The sequence below is a fragment of the Culex quinquefasciatus genome, chromosome 3, assembly GCF_015732765.1.
Source record: "Culex quinquefasciatus strain JHB chromosome 3, VPISU_Cqui_1.0_pri_paternal, whole genome shotgun sequence".
NCBI classification, from domain to species: domain Eukaryota; kingdom Metazoa; phylum Arthropoda; class Insecta; order Diptera; family Culicidae; genus Culex; species Culex quinquefasciatus.
In genome coordinates, this window is record NC_051863.1 from 200,999,669 (window position 1) to 201,021,955 (window position 22,287).

Genomic DNA, 22,287 nt, shown 5'->3' on the forward strand with positions numbered 1-22,287 from the left:
CGACAGGACCAAAATTATTTAAAATGACCAAATGACAAAAAATAATAAAATGACCAAAATGACAAATACGACAAAAATTACCAAAATGACCAAAATGACCAAAATGATCAAAATGACCAAATTGATCAAAATGACTAAAATGATCAAAATGACCAAAATGACTGAAAGGACCAAAATTACAAAAATAACCAAAATGATCGAAAGGACCAAAATGATCAAAATTACCAAATGACAAAAATTACTAAAATGACCAAAATGACAAATATGACAAAAATGACTAAAATGACCTAAATAACCGAAATGATCAAAATAACCAAAATGACCAACATGACCAAAATTACAAAAATGCCCAAAATGACCAAAATAACCAAAATGATCAAAATGACCATAATGGTCATTATGACCAAAATAACCGAAAGGACCAAAAATTGACAAAAATAACCAAAATGATCGAAATGTCCGAAAGGACCAAAATGATTAAAATAATCAAAATGACCAAAATGATCATAATGACCAAAATGACAAATATGACAAAAATTAAAAAAAGACCAAAATGACCAGAATGACCAAAATGACCAAAATTGTCATTTTTTGTTATTTTGGTCATTTCTATCATTTTGGTTATTTTTGTCATTTTGGTCCTTTCGGTCATTTTGGTCATATTGATTATTTTGGTTATTTTGGTTATTTTGGTTATTTTGGTCATTTTAGTCATTTTAGTCATTTTTGTAATTTTTGTCATATTTGTCATTTTGGTCATTTTAGTAATTTTTGCCATTTTGGGAATTTTAATCATTTTGGTCCTTTCGATTATTTTGGTTATTTTTGTCATTTTGGGCATTTTAGTAACTTTTGTCATATTTGTCATTTTGGTCATGTTGGTCATTTTGGTCATTCTGATCATTTCGGTTATTTTGGTCATTTTTGTCATATTTGTCATTTTGGTCATTTGAGTATTTTTTTTCATTTGGTCATGTTGGTCCTTTCGGTCATTTTGGTCATCATGACCCTTTGGTCATGTTGGTCATTTTGATCATTTCGGTTATTTTGGTCATTATAGTCATTTGATCAATATGACAAAAATGACCAAATGACAAAAATTAATAAAATGACCATAATGAACAAAATTACCAAAATGATCTAAATGGCCGAAAGGACCAAATGACAAAAATGACAAAAGTGACCTAATTGACAAAAATGAACTTGATTAGAAAAGAATCCACCACTCTCTATTACACTGTAAATATTGTATTCCCCAGAAATTAAAAAAAATGTATTGAAATCAAAATGATGGATTTCGGATTTGTTGTAATGTCTAGGCAGAGCGAATTGGGACAATAAGACAGCTGTTTAAGCTTATTGGTCATTGGTTTAACCTTATTGGTTAGTGGTTTGATTGTAGTCCCGACTCGTCCCTGTAGACGAAAAATATAAGAGAAAAAAGTTGTTCGTTTTGCATAGCTTTATTAATTTAGGTCATCATCTATATTGGAGCTCAATGTTATAGATATTGTGTTATTTTTAACGTTTAAACATGAAATATTTCAATGTAGCTGGCGTTTTTTAATGTATCAAGTCTTGGCGGAATGCTATCGTTTGTATGGATCTTATCGAATTAGCAGCTCCCACGATGCCATCACTCGATAATGTAATCTTTCAAATAATCTTCCTGAATATTTCTGCAAGAAACACATACCATCATGTTATGTTTTTGAGTTTTCCAATATGTTTGAACAACATAATGCACACAGCTTTAAACTCAACAAAAGTGCTCAAACGGAAACTTACTCAATCGTGACTTAGCTAAAACAATAGTACCAAAGCTTTGCGCAACGCTAATGTTTGGCTCAGCTCAACAACGATTACAGTTTGCTCTCTAGAGATGAAATGAAAAGGAGTTCTACCACAACAAGCGCGACATCTACTAAATTAGTTTTTGAATGGAATTTGTTATTTTTAGTTTTATTTTGTGATTTGGACATGCAGCTCCTTCATTCCCGTTTCCCATTGAAATGGGAGGTACTCAGCGTGGATCGCACTGCTGGGTTGGGTATTTTAAGGGAGGGTAAACTTTAGTTCTTTTCTTTTGACTACAAAATTTATCTTGTTACAGTGATGATGTTAAATCTTACGTTCTAACGGGAGACGACGAGCATTGTCGTGTTGTACAATGAGATGCAACGGATGGAATGTTTTGCTTCGGGCATCTACCAGAGCTTATTGTGATAAAATTTGAGATCAAAATGGCCATGTTCGGTCATATGGCTACTGTCGGATCCCTTCGAGTGAACCGACTCGTTGTCATCGCCAGAGTGGAGGCTGTTTCGCGTGTTGGATTTGCCAATTGGTCTGTTGATTTTGACTGAGCCGAAGCCTTCGTTCTCTTCCTGGTCGAATTCCATCTTGGCCGAAGGAGTGACAGCCGCGCCCACTCCCGAGGACATGTTCTTGAGTCCGGTATGCTGTTTGGTGTACCGGATCGGCTTTCGCGGGCCCGGATGTTCCGGCGTGTGCTGCTGGCTGATCGATTGGGGAGAAGCAGAATTTTCACGGTTAATCATCATCTGTTTCTGCTGCTCCTGCTGGTTCTGTAACTCGAGATGATGCGGGTGGAAAGTGTACGGATCGGGATCGGCCGTTGGTTCTGGTATCTCTCCGTAATCGTCGGCAAATGTGACCTCGTGACCAGATTTTGCGTGCTGAAGCTGATGATGGTGGTGATAGTCGACGTAGTCGGATGCGTCCGCCATGTTCAAATTTTGAAGATTTGCCGATAGGACCTCTTCAGGAACGTCTTCATTGTCCTGGGGCGATTCTTCCTGCGGGGCTGCTGGCTCTTCGAGGTCATGAGAAGTCGCGTGATTGTTTTCGTATTCGTTATTGTTTGTGGATGCTGATGGAGGCGCATGATGGTTGTTAGTGGAAGAAGAAGTGCTGCAAACACAAAGTTCAAACCGTTTTGCCTTCAAACCCAACTTTAACACACTACATTGCTATGATTTTTTAAATGAAAGTTTTAATTAAAACAAATGTGGACGTTTGATGTAACAAATAAAAGATTGTTTCTTTCAACAATTGTAAAAAGGTGATTTTTATTAAGCACAACTCATAAATATTAACAGGCAAGCTGATGGTGAATGGTAATATTGCAGTATTCGAGGCTCGTAGATTTTTATCATTGCACAAAAATTCGTAAGGACTCTTGAAAACAGAATCATTTTTTAAATAAAGAAAATACTTCAAGGTTCGTGAAAATTATGAGAGTTGCAACCAAAAAAATCACAATAATTTAGGCAAAGTAACTTAACTAAAACATAAATAGCTATCCGTTGAGTTGCATATTGCTAATTGGCCGGAGTGTTGCTTTTGTTGGTGTGATCTATATCAAATGTCTGAAATTAAAACATAACAACAATAAATGAAAATGAACAAATTCGAAAAGCGAAACAATATTTAGAAGCAAAACGCACAAGAACACATTAATCATTAAAAAAGCACAAATATTCTGAAATTGTGTTTACCTGTTAGGCTCCGTGGATACCGCATTTGGGCTGTTGTGAATTATCTGAAAGAAGAGTGAAGAAATTTTACTGATCTATTTTTAGCAAAACTTTCACTGCCCCTGTTCGCATGAATGTCCCATATGCATTTACATCACTGTTGCGTTTAAAAAAAACCTAGCTTTTTACTCGTGTTTTATTTCATTTATGTGAACATGGGCAGTTCATTGCCGTCAAATTAGAGATATATTTGTTTGTCATTTTTCAGTTGCATGCAGCTGGTAAAAGAGCACAAAAGTACATGCATCAAATAAGCGGCCAAAACGGCCAAATTAAAAAATGATCAAAACGACCAAAATAACAAAAATTACGAAACGACCATAATGACCAAAACGAGCAAAACAATAACAAAACCCAAATAACCAAAATGTCCAAAATACCAAAATAACCAAAATGGCCAACACGATCAAAATGACAAAAACGATTAAAATGACCAAAATAACCAAAATGACCACAACAACCAAAATGATCAAAACGACCAAAATGACAAAAACGGCCATTATGACCAAAATCACAAATACGATCAAAATGACCAAAATAACCATAACTACCTTGGTAATTTTGGTCGTATTGTTTATTTTGGCCATTTTGGTCATTTTGGTCATTTTAGTCATTTGAATTGTTTTTGTCATTTTGGCCGTTTTGGTCATTTGGTTGTTTTGGTTAGTTTAGTAATTTTGGTCATTTCGGTCGTCTCGGTCACTTTGGTAATTTCTTTCGTTTTGATAATGTTGATCAAGTTAGTCATTTTGATCGTTTATGCCAATTGGTTCATTTCGGCCAGAATAACCAAAATGGCCCATATCAATAACCAAAATGATCAAAACGATCAAAATTATCAAAATAACTAATATGACTGAAATATCAAGTGACAAAATTGATAAAATTGACGAATCTAACTAAATTAAAAAAAAATATTTGCAAAATATTTTTTTCCAAAATGTTTATGTATTTTTGCAATTTTGTGTCTAGTTTTCAAAATATTACTATTTTGTTGGCAGATTGACGGTTTGAATACAAAAATCTCTAAAATGACAAAGATTTTGTTGTATATTGGTAATTTCTATCAGGTTTTTTTTTTTTATTTGAACAAATCGCTCTATTGCTCAATTAATCAGGAAACAAATTAAACTAAATGGAAACTATCAGAATTGTTTCCTAGTTTAAGTATTACACACGACAGCATTTTTTTCTCACGTATATCACGTGTCTGAACTGAAGTAATGCACATTATGGGGTAATCATCGTCACCGTTCTGAGTGAAGTGCAATCAAAGTTAAAATGGAGCAATAGTCTTTTTTTATGAAATGCTTACTGGGTGCAATGAAAGTGAGCTTTCGTGTCACGAACCGAGAGACAGAGAGTGAATATTGCAAGCTTCTTGAACGTGACGTGTTGGCGGTGCTAATAACCGACTGAAAGGCATTCATTTTCTCGTCGTTACAGGAAATTATTTGCCGGGCTCGTCACCTGGCGCTCCCACCAAATCAAGCAGTCCAAATGGAAAATCAATGGTCATTCTTTTGTGGCTGTGGCTGGCCGGCGGTGGACGGTGACCTTCGGTGTAAATTTTAAACTTTGAAACTGGAACAACCCGCGCGGCTGGCTGGCCAACGTAAAAGTTGTATGTGCCTTGTTTTGCCCGAGGACCTTGCGGCGAAATATAACACGACGTCATGCAATCTATTTTCTGCCAGTGTGGTCCACGTGGATTACCCGGCATGGCGGAATAGGTAAATGGCGAGTCGTTGGGAATATATTGAATGCGGCAAAAGTGACATAGTTTACAGGGTATTTTGATTCAAAAGTCACGTGATTTTAATTTTCTTAAATTTAACTATTGTTTCAAGTGTGCTAGTTTTGCAAAATTTGTAAAGTTTTCTCATTTCCGGCAAGTTTAAAAAGCTGCTCCGTCATTGTCTTTTTCCTAATATTAGGCGGATTTTCATCGCGTGGTATTATGAACAAGCATAAAAAGAACAAAAACATCGACCAAGCGTCAGACTTGCATGTTAATAGTGTTGCCCGTTATCATATCCGTTCAAGGTTAATTTAAGCTTTTTAGCTGTTTTAAAAAATACTGGAATGCCGCAGCAGGACGATCCCCGGTTGGTGGTCGGCCGGAAGGATCCGTGCTGGGTGTGGAAATTGTTTTAGTGGTTCCAAAGTTAGCACCTGCAAACGGCATTCCCCGGGTGGTGGACGAAAGGTCGTTCGCGAGGCAGCAACATTCCACCGAAGGATAATTATTTTTAATAGTTGTGAGATAATTGGAGAATGTTTTTATTTTTGGATTTATGGAGGCGCATGGGGTTATCGTTTGTTAATACCACAAAATTCTCACCTGTGCCATACTGCAAGAAGGCCGTTTCGCCGCATAGCGACCTACCGGAGGTTGCTGAACGAGCGGTGGGGAAACGGCAGGCTGTCGCGTCTGTGAGTTGGATCTTCGGCGGTCCTCGACGGTGGTGAACGTGGGTCCGAAGAGGTTCGTGTTAGGACTATTTTTATTTGTTGTTGAGAGTAGTTAAAGAAGAAGCGAACAGTATGATGAATTAGTTACAAATTAATAGTTCTTGGATGTTAATGCCTTTATCGCCCAAAGGTGAACAAAACGCCCCTTCACAAATTAGCTACCCGGTGCTACTTGTCCAAAACTATAGACAAATCGTAGGTGAGTGTTAATTTCAGCGTGATTTTCAACTTTAGCGGAAATTATGGTCAAAACTGAGAAGACTTACCTAGCGGTTATGTGCATGCGACGACCGTCAATGTCCGAGCCGTTTTGCTTGCTCGAGAAGAAACCCTCGTACACGACAAAGTTGTTCATTTGCGGTATCTTGTTGTAGAGTCCTGCGAAAAGAAGCCAAACGAAGGGATTGGTAAGACTATAGCGTATACAACGTACAGGATCCGTGCAATGAGTGCCGGATAATAAATTACATTCTGCGCGGATCGCGTGCTGTTCTCTGTTTGCCAACTGTTCCGTGAGCATTATCTACATCGGTGTACCATATAGGTGTGTTTTACAGATGGGCAGGAAAATTGCACCTCCTGATGCCGTTGCCACTAATGAGACTTTTCCGGCCAATGAGCAAACACCCAACAAGATGTTTTCCGATTGTGACTTTTGTGCAAGCGGACTTACCATAGTGCTTCTGCAGGAAACCGAGCAACTTTTCCGACGGACGATCAATGGCCAACGATTGGGGCTGAATCTTTTCCTCGTTCAGCATGTGCTCAAACAGCTCGCGGCCCAGACCGCCACGCTGCCGGGACTCGTGCACGTAAAAGTCCAAAACGCACGGCGCTGTCACATTCACCGTCTCGCCGTTCTGGTCGAACACGTACAGCGATTTGTGGCCAACTTTTAATATTCCGACCACCAGCCCACTGCAAAACGAGGACGGATTGCGGCAAAAAAAGAAGAAAAGTCAAAGGATTAGGATCTGCCTTCTTAGAAATTCTTAAGTTGCATGTGAAAGTGAAATGACGCCGAGGCACGCAATAGAAAATTAGAGTCCCCGTTCCCGTCGCCGGTAACGACTGAAATAAAATTTAATATTTTTTTGTAAATTTCCATACGTGGCCCACTTACTGCTTTTCATTTGGTTCAAACATCAGGTAAATGTGGTGATCGGAGTTGCGCAGCTTTTGTGAGGTGGTCACCGGATTCGACAATCCCTGGGCCTGTGCCGACAGTTGTCCAATAAAATTGATGATCTCCGAGATCTGCGCGGTGGCGTCGCTGTAAGAAAAGAACAGTCAAACATTAGCAAGTGCTTTTAAGCAGAATCACCCACGAGTCATTGTACTGTTTTACGACGCGTGGGAACCGATTTAGGGTTGGTAATAAATCTTGGATCTGTCCTTTTTAATGGGCATCTAATTTTGAACTATAAAATTACACAACTAAGTGGTCTGAATTCGGACAAATCGTTTCCATAATTGGAGAGGGGGATGCCATTTGAAGAAGCCTGACAAGACATTTAAACAATTCAAATTTTGTTTAATTCCCAAACGGTCATACTTGCTCCTGTGTTTCGATTTTGAGGAAAACGCAATACAAGTGCTATACGGAATTGTATAAATATTATTATATTATAAATATTATATTAAATGTTTTCTTCCCTCGGCTCTGGTCAAGGCCGAAATAGTAGTTTTTGCAACAAATTGCAAAAAGAGGATTTTTTCAGCACGAGTCGTACATTTATCCAACGAGGTTCACCGAGTTGGATAAATACGAAATATAGTTTTTCTTTAAGTGTTGCGTCTATATTTGGTTCCAAAATGTTAAATTTGTGAAAAGCCTAGAAGTGTTCTGTTTGGTGAAAACACAAAAAAAAAAACATGTTCGAAACAACTCGTCTCTTTGTATTCACACTATTTTTTTACTCCCGGTGGTAGACGATATTCCAATGCATCATTTAAATCATGTATTATCCTGAAATAGTTCATAGTTTTGGCTGCCGAAGCCATAAACCAATCAGCTAATATCCAACCTAATTGCACGGATAGACTGTGCCCAGAAATTTTAACAATTAAAATTGTTGATTTTACTTTCGTAAATTTTAACAAAAACGTACTTGTCACTGCCAATTTTCAGTTGAATTAACCAAAATTCAGTATTAATTTAATAACCTGTTTGTTGAAAATGCTAAAGGCAAAAAGCTAACAGATTTCCAGAACTCGAATGAACGTGCTCGACTGTTAGCTTTGGTCTCAGGAAAATCAAAAAAATTGTTGGTTGAATATAATTAACAATTAGTTAAATATTTAAAAGACGAACTTGGGTTTGTTTACGTCTGTCATTTGAGACAGGATTCGAACGAGAGCGGTCGTTTTGTTGAGTTTGTGTTGTTAATTATGAAGTGAGAGGATGTGAAAGGTGAAAATTACACTATTTGGATAATGTTGAAGTGGCAAACCAAAGTGTAGCAACTGGGGAGGTAGAACTGGTGAGTAGGTTTGTTGATGATTTCTTTGCAGGTGATAAACTATGAAGAGCAAGAGGACGACCTTCGCCATGAGGACCTCTAATGCGAGTGAGTTGAACACGTTATAAGAATGTTTGATGGAAAGAGAGAGCAGTAGAAGGGAGATGCGGGCCAACTCTTAACGGACAGAGCAGCCCGGGCAAATTTAACAAAATTTTGGTTAATCCAAGTAAGTATGGGTTTATTTTTGCACAATAATTTATCTTATGTGATTCTTATTAGAAAACTGAATCATTAAAAATCTTCGTGAATACGACGGATAAAATCTTACTGAACCATTCTTTTTTTCAGAATCATCAATTATATAATACATAGAAATGCGTACACATGACAACATAAAATAGAGATAAAGTTAAATAACGAAAAATAAAAATATATAAAACAGATAAGCATTATCTTGAAAGTTTTGTTGCAATACGACTGCTCAATAAACTGGTAAGTTAAACTCATAATATTTTTTTCAGGAATCGGAGTACGTTGAATAAATTGAATAAAATGTTGTGAAAGTGTGTTGCCAAAAGTAATTGTTAAATTAATGCAAGCTTGGTAAGTAGCATTATTGATATTTCTTCTTTCCTCATTATAATTACATTTATTTACGTTCCTTTTTCAGTTTATAGCCGAAATTAAGAATTTTGTATTAAATTACTAATAATTTTCACATGTCTATTTGCAGCAAAAGGTTCGCTTTGGTGAAAATTATGTTCCACCACAAGAAAAATAACTAAACCTGAGACCGTTGTAGATGATAATGACTTATCGGATGATTTCACAGTGATGGTAAGTGAATACAACACTTAATTTTACACAACATAATAAAAATATAAGCATAAAACTTGGTGAAAATTTTGCTCGGTTTCTTTTTTTAAGGAATTCACGAGAAATTTGTAATATGCTTTTTTTATTATTTTTTTAGATTAATACAACGTTATTGTTTAAAACATTAGTCAAACTTTACATGTTTAATAACAACAGTTAAAATATGTTTTGTTTTGATGCTTTTTAACAGTAAAGTTGTTAACTTAATGCAAAAAAAAAAAAACAAATTAGTACAAAACGTTAAATTTTTAGGCAGAATAAATGCCAAAATAAAAACACTCAGCATTATTACAAAATTTACTGCAAATTCAATAAACATATTGCTAACAACAGCTAATTATTGACTACGTGTATGAGTATTTTTTTGTATTCAAGTAAGACATTAGTAAAAATATAGCTAGAAATTCGGCCCACCCTATATAGTTAGATAATTAAAAAAATATATATCAACACTTACATAAATTATGTCTAATTAAGAAATGTTTTGTTATAAACCACTAATAATTTGTTGCATGCAAAAATATTTCGGTTGATATCTACAACGAAAAAAAATTGTTGAAAAATAGTTGAAAAATATGTTCCAGCCAGTTTTTAACAGAATATTCCAAAATATTTCAGCTGAAAACAAGAAATTTTTAGTTAATTTTCTGAAAAACTTATTCTAGCAGTCGACTGCTAGAAATTTGTTTCGTCCATTTAACCAACAAAAATGGCAATTCCAACTATTTTTTTAGTTAATTTTAGTTACTGGTGGTCAGCAATTTCGGGTTAACAAAATCAACAATCGATTGTTGAAAAAAAGCTGTGTAAAAAATTAACCCATACTTTTAGTAAAATTAACCAAGATTTTCTAAGATTTGCCCCGGCCGGTCTCTCCGTGTGGACATTGCCTTGATCTCGACCACACGTGCATCGAGTTGTTGTTGTTGCGATATGAGTTATTTTTCCGGACGAGGCGTACATTTATCAACAAGGTTTACTGAGTTGGATGAATACTACGAGTGCTGAAAAAATCTAGTTTTGCAGCGAGTTGAATACAGCAAATGTTCAATAACTCAGAGAAAATTGGTAATTGAAAATAATAACTTGCTTTCACCTTCATTTGGAAGCTTTTCTTATGGTTGAATTAATGATGTATCGACCGACTGCTAATAGTTAGGTTGTATTTCCAGTTTCTGAAGAAAAACATTAAAACTCTGAAATCTACAAATTGGTAACACTTATTTCTTACGGATATAAACAAACTTTGATTCTCTTCAGGGTTGCATTTTTTTTAAACAAGATATTGTCTGCTAGCAATGAGAAACAATGAAACTCAAGCTCTGTTACGCTTTCATAAATTATATGTTAAGTTATGAGGTACATCCCATCACATGAAACAGGTAATTGAAGGACAGTGTTTTGCTGCTCTTGATGAATATATTGAAATGCAGTATTTTGAAAAAGAACTACTTTTGTTAGGAGTGAAAGAAAATGTGGATTTTGCATCCTATTGACAAGTTACCACCAAATTTGGGATAACTGTCTGCCGTTCTACGCATAATTGTCCCATGTTCGAAAAAGTGCAACTGAGAAAAACGCGATTGAAATTTTTCAACCGATTTCTGTGTTTCTACGCATAATTGTCCCGTGGTTTCCTATTCGCCCTATGTGTCCCTAATCACCCCATTTAGCAGTTTATCATCCTTATTTGTGATTCTCATGCTATACATCAGGTAAACAAGATATAATGCTTAGTAAAACTTATGATTCCGTGTAAGAAAATACTTGGTGGGACAATTATGCGTAGAACTTTAACGATGGGACAAACAGACTTGGTGTTGTTTTTAATGAGTTTGCGAACAAAGTACCAGATTTTATGTGTTTTTCTTAAAGTACACATCAAACTAAACTCAAAAATGTCATTAAGTCAAAATCGTCCAAAACTGACATGGGACAATTATGCGTAGAACGGCAGTGTACAGTTTACAACATGTTTGGCAATACGGGAAAACACCTTTGAATTTAATTATTTCAGAAAATGTTTGTTTCCCGTCAAGATAAGTGTCAAACTCCTGTTGAACTTTTCAGCACTAAAATGGATTTAACAAATAGTTTAACTCTCTGTTCATCTGCAAAATAATTTGTAAAATGAGAGATCAACTTTTCAAGTGTAAAGCGTAATTTTACATCTTCTTGTGATAGTTTATCTGCCGTTTTCGAGAAATGACACCATTTGACTCGATACGAATTGTGAAACTAGCGATCTGGGTTCTGCTATCAGAAAATGCCTAAATCCCACAACCAAACGCTCGGCAAATAAAATTCAAAATTCAACGAGTTCCAAATATTTTTTTAAGTGTTTCCGAAAAGGCCAATTCTTTTTTCTAATTCTAAAGATCAATACAACTTACAGTGCTGTCCGTCTGCATGGCGCGGTGAATCCGGTCGGCAGTAGTGAGTTGTTGATTCGCACGATACGCTGCCGGAACAGCGGATGACAGTTAAACCGAAACTCCATCTCCCTGGGCTGAGGTATCGCTCGGCAGTAGCGAGTTATTCCTTAGGTTCTAAACCAAAATTTGCACACACTTTGAGAATTGATCTCGGGATTTTTGTTTGTTTTTAGGCTAAGTCACTGGAAGTTTGAAATTATTGCACTGAGTTTATTTTTTGTTTGATGTTTGTCTTGCCCTAAAGGTAACACATTTGTTTGTTCACTGAAAAGTTATCCTGCACTGCTGCACGTGGTTTGCTTAGATTTAATGCTAATGGTTGCTTCGATGAAGTAAATAACACGAATCCAAAAAGAGGGATCTCTCAAATTCTGAAACGGTGAAAGGTGAAAAGAGGGGAGGAAAATCGTTAGAATTATGATTTAGTCTGTGGGAGTAGCTTAAAACGTATAAATGTGGCACAAATTTCCCAATCGATGGTGGTTTTTGTTTGTATGTGACTATTTTTTCCGTTGCACTACCAAACTATGTGGGGCCAGCTGTCCTCGTGGTTCGATAGTGTTAATCCAATACAGGTTGTGATTACTTTTTATGGGGATCGTTGACCTAGTTGTTCGTTTTTTTTTCGCTGGGGTTTAATTGCAGAAGGAATGATGTTTTTAAACTTTCGACGAATTCTTTTTCAATCTTTGTTAAAAATAAATAAGTCGAATCAAGCTATTTTTCTCTCTTAAACGAAGTGATATTTCTAATTAAATTTGCCTCGGGGCATTTCCCCCCAAAAGAAGCTTTCCTCCCAATTGGGCTGACCGCATGGGTGGTTAGTAGCGGTTTCGCTCTACTAATCTGCTGCGCGCCAAGCCCTCCATCATCCTTATGTAATTGCGACCACTACCGGCCAACTGGGCGGTTGTAGTGTGGCCAGGCACACCAGGTGGCTCTTGCCTTTTCCTCCTCTCTTTGCTTTGCTGTCGGTGGCTCCATCTTTGGCTTTTGGTTTGTCGATTTCCATCATGCTAGATTAAAATGACTTATTATAAAGGCGGTTTGGTGGGCAACGAGCGCGAGAGTAGCAGCAGCAGGAAAAACGGAACCGTTTTGTACTGTACGTTGCTACTGAAATCAGGTGGTGAAATTTAGTTAGGCATGAAGGTGAAATTTACTTCCTACATAGCTCTGAGTGCTGTTTAAAATTTGTTGGAGGGTCATGAAAATAAACATAATTTTTACAATGTTCCACATAATTGGGAGCGTTCTTTTATTACGTAACGCAGTAGGGGGAGGGGGATCGGAGGCCGTGTTACGCTCCATACAAAATTTTTAAAATTTGTATGGAAATTTTGTTACGAGGGGGGGGGGGGAGGGGGTCTAAAAGTCCGATTTTTCTCGTTACGTAATAAAAGAACGCTCCCTAAGGTGCTTTACTATCCTCTGAAAAAAAATATTACTTTTAGCCATTACACAAACCAACCATCTTAATAAGGTTCCCAGTACTGAAAAGAACCTAATTAAAAATAATTTAAGAAAAAAACGTTTGAAAAGTAAGGCTCGCTTCTACATTTTTATCAAAAAGATTATTTTTTACATTGAAATTCGGTCTAAAAATTGCTTAAATTTCCATGATTGATGAAATTTTTGTTTTTTTTTTTTTAATATTGGCATTCAAAACGGTTTTCTTAGGATCTACTTAGGATCAACACTGGGCTGCGGTTGTACCGACGACTTTGGCCACAACTGCTCTACTGCTGGAACAACCAAAATTCTACTTGTCGTAAACTAGTGAGGGGGGTTAACGAATTTCCCTAGCCCGGATTCGTACTAATTATTCTAATCGATAGACGGCCACCTTCTCTAACCCAGAAGTTTCCTTAGAGTCAAGTTGAAGGAAACCCCAAATTTAGCGGTTGCCTGACCGACGGCCAAACACAATTAATCCCCGCCAAGTGACCAATATATCTTGCGTGGCTCGTAAAAAATCTAGGTCCGTCTTAGAACTAATCAACCGCCGGTGGGTGCTAAAAGTGGCCCCAAAAGAAGGACTGTTTTTGGTGCGTCGAACTTTTCCACCGTGAAAAGCGGTCTCGTTTTTATTTAATATGCTAATACACTTTTGGGAGCCCTTTGGGCCATCGACAGAGAAGCAATCGTTAATATGATGTTGTTTTTTCCCTCTTTGGGCTCAAGTGGGCCAGTGGCTAGCCACCGGCATCGGAGACGCTGACACATTAGAATAATGATAAGCTTGTTTTTTTACGGCTAAATATATTCCACCTTTTGGGGTGTGACTTAACCAGCGTCGTGCAGTTCAAAAGAAAGGCTTAGCGCCACAGTAGCACCCCGATTTGCTGGTGGTAAACGGACCGATATAATGAAAAGCTTTTCTTTCCAACTATTAAGTACTTCCGCGTGGTGGCAAATGTGTAAACTGGGAGGCTCTTTCTATTGAAAGTGCGGCGGCGAAAGCTTCCCATGACTCGGATGACATCAAGTTGAGCACTTTATTGCGATTCGATGCTTTTTAACCAGCATACTTTCCAAAGCGTCTTCTCCGGCGCTGCCGTGTCAATTTATGCGCGAATCTTTGTGAATCGGAATGACGTGCCGCGACGCATCACGGTTCGATGACCCAAATTTTGACCGCCAGGGTGTGGTGAGTTATTTGAAGAGATGGCGATTAAACTTTTTCCCCGGTTTGCACGTGTTTTTTTTCAAGCTGTTTTCTCTGTAGCTGTTTGATTTGGAGTTGGAGTTTGGAGTGTGTGGTGCAGTAATTAATTGGCAGTTGTGCAGATGTTTGCAGATTTTTAATGGTCTTTATTTCCTGGTTCCGACAACGCAAACAACGGTTCAACAAATTTTCAATTTGATAAAAACTGCATTTTCGAATTCTACTCTCCACGAATTATTATAATTGCGTGACATTTAAGCACATATCAATTCATCTCAATTCACCCGTATGATCCAGTGTCTAGAAATTTCCACCCCTGTATAAAACGCGTATCGGAAGTCAACGTGTAACTCGATCTGGTCGGCGATGGCCGTAGATGGAGTGTATCGGGGCGAACCGAGCGCCGCCGCTGCGCACAAGGTCAACGCGTGGCAATGATTCCATGGAAGAGCCGCCGGACCCCCTCCATATAAGCGGTTTTGTCAATTGTTTGCCGCTGAAAACCGTAAATAAATCCCACACAGTTTCAACCTCAACACCCACCATTATTGGCAAACTAGAGCGAATCGAGTTGCTGTTCACGTTTGGGAAGTTATTTGAAAAATCCCTTTTTACTTAGCTTCGTAATTGAAAGAAAACACGGAAGTGGAGACAATCACAACCATCTTTGATGAGATCAGCAAGATGGTTACTAACAGAAGAAGATACAGTCAGCTTTGCGCTGCAGGCTGTGGTATTGTAGTCAGACATGCATCCGCTCTAACTCCTCTTTTAGAAGAACTTGTTTGGCATTTCACGTAGAAGATACCCAGCATGTTGTGCCAGTGATTAGAATACGCTAATTACACTTGTCTTTTAGGCTCCCGAAGACCCTGAGAGATTATTTTGAAACCCAACCGAGATATAGGTTAAGAACTCTTAATTGCACTCAAAGAGCTTTTAAGAAGTTCTTCTTGAGAGCTTAAGAGAACATTTACATGAACATATAGCTAAAATCGGGTTTTCCAATGAACCAATGTTTTCTACACATTATTCAAGCCAAAATCAAGAGATTTTCACCTAGCAACAAGCATAACATTGCTTTATACGAAAATGCCATCTATAACAAGCTGAGTGCCGTTAAAAAGAGCTCATAGTGCCGATGCATGTCTGATTGTAGTGGTACATAATGATGGCCTAATTTTTATGTATGTTCCTGCTTAAAAGCGTGAGTGGAATCGCGAAATGAAGCAAACTAAGGCCTAACTAGGGAATGCATCACATAGATGTGAAAAGTTTCGCACTTTTTGTTTCATTGAGAGAAGAATTTTGTTATGCGGTAGCTGTAGAAAACATTCAGACGTTTAACCCTGTACTGCCCAAACTTTGTTTTTTTTCTTGTTTAGTAGGGCAAATTAGAGTAACTTTTGATTTCGAAAAAAATACTTCTTTTTTATGGTTTTGCTCATATATCTTCAGTACCTATATTTAAATGCATTTATTTTGTACAGTTTTTGTTTCTTACTAAACTTAATTTTTTTTTTGTTTTTCATGGTTTTACAGTCACTTTTTCGACACTTCATTTTTTGAACCAATCTTAAATCACAAGCGTTTAGGACGCAAAAAATGTGTTGAAACATAATGTGTAACAAACCAAAAACATACTTTATATTTATTTGTCATTAAAAGTATGAGATATATACAAAGGCAAAAATAGTAGTTTATGCAACAAGTTGCAAAAGAGGGTTTTGTCAGCACGAGTCGTACATTTATCCAACGAGGTTCACCGAGTTTGATAAATGCGAAGAGTGCTGAAAATATCAAGTTTTGCAACGAGTTCCATACAACATTTTTTGCAATTCCAAAAAACACACACTGAGTGAAATTTTATGTCAAATTTTCGTGTATTTTGTCAATAATTCATTTAAATCAAAAAAAAAAAAATGTGGAAAAGTGTTACTTTTCGAAACAAGTGCTGAAAAGTTCAACTTTTCAGCAACCATTTGAGTGCTGAAAAGTAGAACTTTTCAGCCTTTATTTTGAAAAGTGTTGCTATTCGATTCTGTTATTTTTGGTACAGAAAAGTAAGCTATTTCGTCGTTCAAGAATGACAGGAAAAGTAAGTAGTTTCACGACGGAATTGTAAAAAATACTTTTTAGGTTGACCGCAGAAAAAACATTTCAAATTGTGAAACAAGTTAAATTTATAAATTATCTACAAAAGGTAAGATCTATTTTCAAATGCTTTCCAATGACTAAAAAAATAAATTCATTTTTGAAGCCCGTCTAGAAATAAGGTTTAGCTTCAGAGGGTTAATGTAAGGCTATTACACCGCATTACACGAAACAGAAAATTATGAGAGAATATATAAAAAAGAAAACTAAAAATACATGAATGAATGAGTATGAAATGATATTTAAATTTAAATTTAAATTGTATTGAGTTACCCATTTTCGATTGCGAACGATTTTTCGAAGGCTGTATGGATAACCAAGACAGTTATTCGATGCTGCTCTTTTGAAATTGTGAAAAAATATTTGAACAAAATGCTTGCTTAATATAAAAAAACTATTTTTGTTTCAGTTGGATTGTGATTCTTCACAAAGAAATAGAATTGAATAGATAAATATATTGATTAAATTTCGAATTAATTACCTTGGTCCATAAAAATTATATTGTTTCCTAAATTTAACAACTTTTACACTCTATTCCATAAAAAAAATCACTTATGAGCTAAGAAAACTTCCTTCAATTTTCACTCGGAGATTCTGAAAATCCGTTTCCGTTTCCTAGTTCTCAATTAGTTTAAGAATTGATAAAAATTTTTTTGATCATTTTTCAACATTGAAAATCGAATTGCAATAGTTTCCGAGATATCGATAGTTGATAATTACAGGCTAATAAGATGACACAAAATCATTTTCATCGATTCGAATTCTTTGCAAGGCTAACTATTCAATTTCAAAGTCTCAGAGAGAAAATTGTTGGCCTCTTAAAAATATTTTTTTTTGCAATTCCGTCGAGAAACTACTTACTTTTTCTGTCATTCTTTAACGACGAAATAGCCTACTTTTCTGTACCAAAAATAACAGAATCGAATAGCAACACTTTTCAAAATAAATGCTGAAAAGTTCTACTTTTCAGCACTCAAATGGGTGCTGAAAAGTTGAACTTTTCAGCACTTGTTTCGAAAAGTAACACTTTTCAACATTTTAATGATTTAAACGATTTATTGACAAAATACATGAAAATTCGACTTAAAATTTCACTCAATGAATGTTTTTTGAAATTGCAAAAAATATTGTCTGGAACTCGTTGCAAAACATGATTTTTTCAGCACTCTTCGTATTTATCCAACTCGGTGAACCTCGTTGGATAAATGTACGACTCGTGCTGAAAAAATCCTCTTTTTGCAACTTGTTGCATAAACTACTATTTCGAAGATGTTTTCCTTTCAAGAAGTATTTTTAAATTTGAAAAAACGACAATGTCCTAAATATAACCAACGTCAAATAGTCCTAAATATAACCAGCAATTTTGTCGAAGAAAGCAAATCGAACAGAAAATTCTTCCTTAATGTACAGATTGTCATACATTTACACACCTATTTTGTCTCCAGAATTGGATGGAGGCTGGCGTGAAAAAAATAATTGTGCAAAAAACCACTTTTGGCATAGGAAATGTATGGACGAAGTTTCATCCAGATCAATAACACAAAGAAAGGTCGATTTGCGAGAACGGAGAAAACTACTCTACCTTGTTCTAGTAAAAAAAGGTTCATTTCTCAATTTTTCGTGAAATTAAGCTTAATTTAAAATATTAAAAACGTTATTTGGATTTTTTGTGGGCTTTATAAAACTTTTTTGATATTCGAAAATATTTTAAATATTTATCTTGTTTCACTTAGCAGGACCATCCTTCGCTTTTTTTTCTCGAATATGTAATTATTTATCATGATGCCTTGGATAACTAACAAGATAACTCTATTTAAATTTATCATCATTAGTCATTTGATAAACTTTCTTTCGTGAAAAATTTGATAATAATTTCTGAATACAGAACTGAGATTGTGGGTCAATTTTGAGTAGAACGTGCAAATTTTAAACGTTTCACGTTATTGAAAAAACATACCATCAATCTTGTATCAACCAACAATACGGTTCATTTCACACCAACTGATAAGAAATGATAAATGCGGCTGTTTGGCCATTGCCAAGGTATGCACCTGTTTTCATTTTTCTTTTTTTTGCAATTGTTGTGTTAGAGCCAATTTTAGCACCTATTCTACTGCAAATCACTTGATACAATTTCCCAAAAAATCGAAAAGCACAATCATTTTGCTTTTGACCTGACCTATTTTCCTACATTCCGTACCAAATCCAACGCTCTAGTACTGCCACAAGCTGATGTACACATTTACGACGATTCGCCCTCAAAGCTCACCGACTCTTGTTGATGATGTTGGAAAGTGCGCGCTCAATTGGCAACTACCAAACTTCAAACACAAACTCCCTGGAACGCCTGGCCTGGCACTGATGACTTCAACGACAACTTACTGCCAAGTAGCAAGAATGAGTCACCCATCAGCAAATGCCTTGGCGCGCGAAATACCACACACAACTCCAGCAGAGCCTTATTGCTTGGCGGGGTAAAACCTCAAAATAAGTATACCATCGCGACCAAAACTATGGGCAAAAAGCAGAGAACTGGAAAGCGCCAACCTTCGCCATCAAACACGCGCGCGCTCTGATATATTCAACTTTACTGTTTTTATGTTTTGCAGGGTAAAGGCACTTCGCTGAGGCTTCCAACTCCAACTGGTTCAGCTCTATGGCAACTCCTCCACAATAGGTTATAGCGCTACGATTGGGGCTGGTTGTGGTAGTGCACTTGATTTAGGTTTTCAATTTTCTTTTTCCGATTTTCCACTGGAAAACAACCGCTCTAGTATAAACCCGAGGAAAGTAAATCACCACAACAAAACAAAGCCACAAATGATTCAACACACTCCGGGGGAGCTTAGTGCGGGACCCACCTCCTTTTCGTTCGGCGACTGGATTTACTCTGCGGCAGAGTTTCGACTTTGATTGTGAGCTAGAGGGGATACTTTTATTTCTCTCTAGTGGCGCCTCCGCTCTCTGAGAGTTGAATCGAAGCACATGCAGTAAAAATTCGGTGTTTAAAAAAAATATGACTGTAAAAGAATAAAAAAAAAATGAAAAGAACTATTACATCTGTTTAAAATTGTTCCTACAATTTCCAACGAATTTTTAACAGTGCCAATCTATAGTATTGCCTACTGCATAGTATAAAGAGCTTACTCTCCTCTCTCTCTAAGTATCTTTGCTGAGATTGAGAAGATAGCGTGATTTGTGATTTTGGTTTGTAAGATTTATAATGCATGATACTAAAATATTATCGATAACTTTTAGATGCATTTTTTTAAGTAAATTACATTTAAACAACACAGCGAGAACTTTATCATTACTGGGGAGGTGCATGAATTTTTGAGTTATGCAATAGAGGCAAAATGTTAAAAAAAATCAATTTAATTTTAATTATTTAAATATTAAAAAATACAAATATTCAAAGTAGGTTAAAAAACTGATCCTAAGTAAATTAAGCTTATTTTGTTTGCCATAATACTTGAGCGGAGTACATCGTAACCGCAGCCGGTGCGAGAAATCAACTTTACGTAGGCTCTAATTCATGGTCCCTACTGTGGGCGTTTGGACGGATGTTTGCAAGCGTCAGTCTTTGGTCATTGTCACTGAGAATTTTAAAAATCAAATTGATAATCGAGAAAATCTGCCTTTTATTAAAAAAAAGATTAAAAAACGTTATTGTCGTCTAAATAATACGCAAAGAATCATAAAATCACGATCCAAAGTCATGACTTCGCGCGCATCACTAAGCAAGGTCAACATGCTGCTGCCATCGGGCCGTGATTACGTCAGTTTCAAGAATGTGTGTGTGTTGCTTTCGTGGTCAGTATCACTTGCATTTCAACTTGATTCGAATGGTTGAAAGAGCGAAAAAATAAGGTAGATGATCGCACCAAGTCGCGAAACGCGTTGCACCCTTTAAGTGGATATGCCCGGTTTTGAGTTCCGTGAAAAGAAAACGGAAGAGGTTGCGATGCTGAGTCAATATGAATCATTTATAAAGGACGGTCAGTTCCTTATTTGGAAGGAAGTCGTGTTGGTGCAAATTTGTGCTCTGGAATTTTCCAGCTAATGTGAAGAATGTTTGATGATTCTTAGTTATTTTAAAATTGATTAACTTTTTAAGTTAATTAAGTTTAAATTTTATGTCATTTGTTATATAGTTGACCAGATTTCTGGAGATTATTTACCAAAACTTAAAATTTAGCAAAGTTACAAGAGATCTATAAGGATGATCTGTGAAACTCAGTTAACACTTGTAGCACCAACGGGGTCAAAACTTACGCGAAACACCAAGGGGGTAAACAAAGTTGGAAATGCAACATCAACCTGCTGTATCTCGGCGAAAACTCAACCGATTTGGATTATTCTTGTTGCATTCGATCCGGAAGAATGTCAAGAATCACCTCCAACAAGGTAGATCCAAAACAAATGCGTCTACCTTAAGTTATAATAAAAAAGGCATTTCCAACTTTTTTGCCAAGGGTTGTATGAGCCAGTGAAAATGCATTTCCAACTTTTTTGACCCCGTTGGGGCTACAAATTTGGCAAGCAATCAAAGTGATCAAGATCAGTGTACTCATCATAGAAACAGGTGAGTATACAAAAATCGTGCACTTTGTCAGTGTAGTTTGAGTTCAACAACCGTGGTCTTACAAATGTGCACGAAACTGTTTGAGAAAGCCATACTTATGTTTGCTCAACCAATGACTCAACATGACACCTTGATAAATTACTCTGGTTAAATTTGCGAAATTTTTCGAATAGTGGAAAAACTTGTGTGCTTGTTAAAATTAATAAATTCACTATGCATATTATACAAATATTCAACCTGAACTGTTAACAACCTACTCTAGAAATCCGATGAACGACCATTCTTTAAAATCACGAAACAAAAACATCACCATATATAAGTGAACACGTTTATCTCGTTCTGGAGCGTTAAAAGGAAAATTCCAAACTGGGAAAAATGCCGCTCACGCAGCTAGAACAAATTCCCAAATTCGGGATTGCTGATGCGATGGCTAAGTATAGAAATACACAGTTTTGACCCTTGAGCTCTCTTCACTGCGGAGGTGGTGGAGCAAACCCGTGGGGTGGCATCGTCTGTGCCGGCTAAAGGTGTATGTGTGTTTATAGGCTGGGCGCTGGAAAAATCGATAATCCATCGCGTGTTGTCACCAGCTTAGTGTTCAATAAGGTAGGGCTAGAAGCGAGTTTGAAGATATTTTCTTCACAGAGCTAACAGCATCCATTCGATTGGCAGACATGTTGTCGAAATCTAATCAAAAGCCTCTTCGAAACTATCAAATCTGTATACATGCAACGCTTAAAACTGCATCATCTCTCCTCCAAATGCTTTCTAAAAATAAGGCAATTGTGTTTCGGATTTCAACTCCACGCTGTCTATGTACTACTTACATGCGGATTTTTCCTCTTTTCTGCCGGCTATGACTCAATTAGCGTTGAAATGGGAAATAAAGTGAACTAGTTGCTATAGATACGAGACAGACAGCTTGATTTGATCAGATGTTTGTCGCTGTGGCAGCAGTATTTTACACTATTTAGTGTTGCACATACAATCAAACCCGGGATGGCGAAAAAAGCACCTTCCGCGAAGATCTGCACCGTTCGCAACCACTCACAAGACTGAGCACGGCATC

General features: G+C 36.7%; 1 protein-coding gene across 2 annotated transcripts; it reads right to left on the bottom strand.

Moving 5' to 3' along the window:
• Positions 1 to 1,444: 1,444 nt before the first annotated feature.
• On the bottom strand, positions 1,445 to 22,282 carry LOC6032813 (alpha-tubulin N-acetyltransferase). Of its 2 annotated transcripts, none has more exons than XM_038262502.1 (8): positions 22,046 to 22,282; positions 11,770 to 12,182; positions 7,159 to 7,308; positions 6,709 to 6,953; positions 6,302 to 6,413; positions 5,905 to 6,061; positions 3,522 to 3,565; positions 1,445 to 2,934 (listed from the first exon to the last, which is right to left on the bottom strand). In XM_038262502.1, the coding sequence occupies exons 2-8, from the start codon at positions 11,874 to 11,876 to the stop codon at positions 2,208 to 2,210; spliced, it is 1,542 nt and encodes a 513-aa protein (XP_038118430.1). In that variant the 5' UTR covers positions 11,877 to 12,182; positions 22,046 to 22,282; the 3' UTR covers positions 1,445 to 2,207. The 2 variants fall into 2 exon arrangements, with proteins under 2 accessions (XP_038118430.1, XP_038118431.1); XM_038262503.1 differs by lacking the exon at positions 22,046 to 22,282 and adding an exon at positions 19,495 to 19,600.
• Between the last annotated feature and the right edge of the window lie 5 nt (positions 22,283 to 22,287).